This window comes from Lolium rigidum, chromosome 4, assembly GCF_022539505.1.
Source record: "Lolium rigidum isolate FL_2022 chromosome 4, APGP_CSIRO_Lrig_0.1, whole genome shotgun sequence".
NCBI classification, from domain to species: domain Eukaryota; kingdom Viridiplantae; phylum Streptophyta; class Magnoliopsida; order Poales; family Poaceae; genus Lolium; species Lolium rigidum.
In genome coordinates this window covers 232,841,390-232,845,487 of record NC_061511.1, presented here as the reverse complement: position 1 = coordinate 232,845,487, position 4,098 = coordinate 232,841,390, and the positions used below count along the sequence as shown (strand labels likewise).

The following is a 4,098-nucleotide window of genomic DNA, read 5'->3' as shown; positions in this document are numbered from 1 at the left end:
CACTCACCTTCTTGCCTTTGTCCTTGATAGTCGTTCCCGTTAGGAGGCAAGTGATCGCCCTTCCACATCCAGGGATAGAATTCTCCACTTTCCTGAGCAAGTCACAAAGCTCTTTTGCAAATTGAACATCCAGATTATGTGTCGACGGTGGTTGAATGGGCACATGAGACAGAGCCGATTGCTCTAGCTGCTTCACTGACAAAGGTGAATCTGAATTTGGTCGCACACACGAGGTCAGCGGCAAGTCCGCCTTCATGTGTCAGTGACGTTTTATTAAATTGCCTTTCGTTAGTATAACCTTCTTTTGAGGAAACCACATGAAAATCCTAATCTTTAAAAGTACTTTTATTTTCCAAATATATTTCTTAAGATACACAAACATTTTCATTAAGAAGATTATTGTACATGGATTTAACAGAGAATCGCTGAGCCTCCATTTAAAAGTATCTTCGGAATCAGAGAGTTGGACTGAAACTAATATGTGCAAAAGTGTGTCCACGTGTGTATGCTTGTGATTGCTTTATTTATAAAGCAGGATGAAAGGCTATCTGAATGATTCCTAATGCAATCTTACGGGCTGTGGCTGCTGCTTCTACACGCCGTACTAGTACAGGAAGCAAAATAACAACGGCGTCGCCATCGGCCGGTACGAGATATATATCTCTGGTGGCTTCAAGCAGCTGTCATCCTGAGTGACGCTTTGGCTGGTTGGATGCATGTGGCCCCGCCCGAGAAGTCTACTTCTTAGTTGTACCAGCGCCTTGATGCAAACCCCACGAATGGTGGTAGTTCGACAGCACAGCCTCGACTCCGTCTCCTCTTTTCCTCATTGCCAAGCCATCAAGCACAAATACTCCAGAGTCCAGATCCATAAGAAATAAGGAGTAGCCGCCGATGACTTCGGAGGGCCGTGCTGCTGGAATGGCAGGTATGGAGACGAAGACGAGCCCTCTCCTGACGCCGTACAAGATGGGCGAATTCAACCTGGCGCACAGGTCAGCTAACTATCTTACCTAATTCCATCCATGTACTGGTTTTCTGGAGATGTTAATCGTCGGTACATTACATTCGATGATGTTTTCACAATCTTTCTGCACTCGTGATTTGCGTGTCGCGGTGGCCGTATCGCAGGGTCGTTCTAGCGCCGCTGACCCGGTGCCGGTCGTACGGGAACCTTGCCCAGCCGCACAACGCTCTCTACTACGAGCAGAGGGCGGCGCCGGGCGTGCTCCTCGTCGCCGAGGCCAACGCCGTGTCCGAGACCGCCCGGGGCTACCCGAACGTGCCGGGCCTGTGGAGCGACGAGCAGGTGGAGGCGTGGAAGCCGGTGGTCGACGCCGTGCACGCCAAGGGCGCCGTCTTCTTCTGCCAGATATGGCACACGGGCCGCGTCTCCCCCGCAGGTGTTTGTTTTTTGTTTATATAGTACTAGCATAGTATTATCATCTCGCAAATTGGTGCAAGTGTTTCAGTCTTTGATTTAATCGTTCCTTCACAATCATGTTACAGAGTTCCAGCCTAATGGGGAGGCCCCGGTCTCAAGCACGGACAGGCAAGTCACCCCTCATGTCGGCCATGACGGCACGGTCCTGGAGTTCGCCGCCCCTCGGAGACTGGAAACGGAGGAGATACCCCACATCGTCAACGACTTCCGGATCGCCGCCAGAAATGCCATCAGAGCTGGTAAACAAAGTCCTCCATGTCCGCAAAATATGAGTTTTGACAAGAGCTAAAAAAAGGTACACAGGGGGATTGCTTTCCTAATATTACAACATTCAAAAACTTCCCACCAGCCAAATCTTCACCTCACTTTTGGTGGTGCTAAGAACGACCGTTGTAGTGGCGGATTTGTTGCGAAACATTTTTGCGTTTTTTTCATTCTAAATTGTCCAGGAAGTGAGCATGGTTCGAGACGCCATGTTTTACACAGAACTGGTCGCACGCTATTTCGAAACATGTTTATTCAAAACGCAATAATTCCAGGCTATCAAATGACCCTTTTGTTGTCAAACATGACCAAACTGAATTGCGTTGTACAGAGAAGAAATAAATAGCAGGGTTTGCTTAAATTTTGACTGCTCCGTGTACCTCACAGGCTCGCGCGTGACTGTTTTTTGCCAAAAACCAGACATCAAACCATTTTTACCGGGGATGCGTACGTTTCACAAGTTGTGTGACTGGTTAGTTCGTTTTGTAACATATGTGACTTAAGTGCACATGTGGCAAGTTATGTGACCGTGGGTGCCATTAATTCCTTCTTGCACATCCTGACCTGAAGCGGTTGGAAGTCCACCATTTTGAGTTGCCTCGTCGATGGTGGAAGATCCACATTTTTCATGGCAAATGATGCCAGGATAGCCAGCAAGCCAATAAGCACGTCATCAAGGTCAACGTCTTGACATTGAATGGAAGCCACCAATTAGTTTTAGAAGTTTGTCTCAAATCTAGGTATTTCTGGAAAACATGCTAGAATGTTGAAGGACCCTTTGAATATCATCTTTAACCGAAGCAACAAAAATAGCCGCATCATCTCAAACAGTCACTGCGCCGCCTCTGCATTCATCCGATCATGCAAACATGTGCTAAACTTTTGACATTACAGGATTTGACGGAGTGGAGATCCACGCGGCCAACGGGTACCTGATCGACCAGTTCATGAAGGATGGCGTCAACGACCGTACTGATGCGTACGGGGGCAGCCTGGAGAATCGCTGCCGCTTCGCCACCGAGGTGATTGCGGCCGTGACCGACGAGGTCGGCGCGGGCCGCCTCGGCGTCCGGCTCTCCCCATTCGCCGACTACGTGGACTGCGTCGACTCCGACCCGGAGACGCTTGCCCTGTACGTCATACGCTTCATGAACGGGCTTGGGGTCCTCTACTGCCATGTGATCGAGCCGCGGATGTGCGTCAACGAGAACGACGGCAGCCTGATGATCCCGCACCGCCTGTTGCCCTTCAGGAAGACCTTCAAGGGCACGTTCATGGTGAATGGAGGGTATGACAGGGAAGAAGGGGACAAGGCTATCGCCGATGACTACGCCGACCTGGTCGCGTACGGGCGGCTCTTCTTGGCGAACCCCGACCTGCCGGAGAGGTTCAGGAAGAACGCGGCGCTGAACAAGTATGACAGGAGTACGTTTTACACCTCTGATCCCATTGTTGGCTACACAGACTACCCGTTTCTTGATTTGCCTTAGCTAAGCTATCTCAAAGATGGGTTGTCTGAATCCACCATGGTTTGTTAGTTTGCACGGATATAAAATCGTCACAAAACATGAATTGGATGGGTTGTCTGATCCTGCTTGAGGGTGTATTATTATAGATAGGGTTTTTTCTATGTCTCAGTGCGACGCGCTCCAGTTACATTTCCTTTTAAACTGTGGTTATACTTTATTTTTTTGGTGGTGTGCTAATTGGGTGAACATACAAGTTATTTTACCTCTTGCTACGGAGTTCTTTGTATTCAAAACTAGCATTTTGCCTTCAAAGCATCTCATTGTTGGAGAGTGATGTTTTGACTCTTGGATGTGTATGATCCTTTTGTTTTGAAATGCATCTTTGGTATAATTGTAAAAAATTCAAACAAAAAATAAGGTTTACTTCTTCACATACTACGTGTGTATAAACTCTTTCCATGAAAAACAGACTTATCATTTGGACTGTGTAAAAAAATAAATTTGATGCTAAAAATAAGGATTTTTGTGAAACATGTTTTGTCTTGTTTACATGAACCAAAAAAATATTGTTTTTTCATGAAATGTACGAACGCACAAAGATTGTCGATACATGCGAATTTCTTTTGACAACTACAATTTTTTTTTTACAACTACAAATTTTTTTTTTTGGGTGGAGGGAGCATATGCATCCAGGAGCCGAATTGAATTTTTGATCATTGGTGTCATTATTTTTTGTCTATTAATGGAGAAAGATCTATTTAGCAAGCTGACTGGTACAACATATTGGCAATTGCGCTTATGTTGTTCAAGACTTCAAGCTAAAAAAAATCTGTTATACCTACTAGCACGGTGGTCCTCATAAATACGAGGGCAAAATTTTGTGGTTTGAGGATGTACCTGGTGCAGTGAACAGAGATGCAA

General features: G+C 46.5%; 1 protein-coding gene across 1 annotated transcript; it reads left to right on the top strand.

Annotated features, from left to right (window-relative positions):
- The first annotated feature begins 552 nt into the window (after positions 1-552).
- LOC124648419 (putative 12-oxophytodienoate reductase 10) lies at positions 553-3,497 on the top strand. The gene is made up of 5 exons (XM_047188191.1): positions 553-601; positions 883-995; positions 1,132-1,309; positions 1,510-1,683; positions 2,603-3,497. The coding sequence occupies exons 1-5, from the start codon at positions 553-555 to the stop codon at positions 3,196-3,198; spliced, it is 1,110 nt and encodes a 369-aa protein (XP_047044147.1). The 3' UTR covers positions 3,199-3,497.
- The last annotated feature ends 601 nt before the right edge of the window (positions 3,498-4,098 follow it).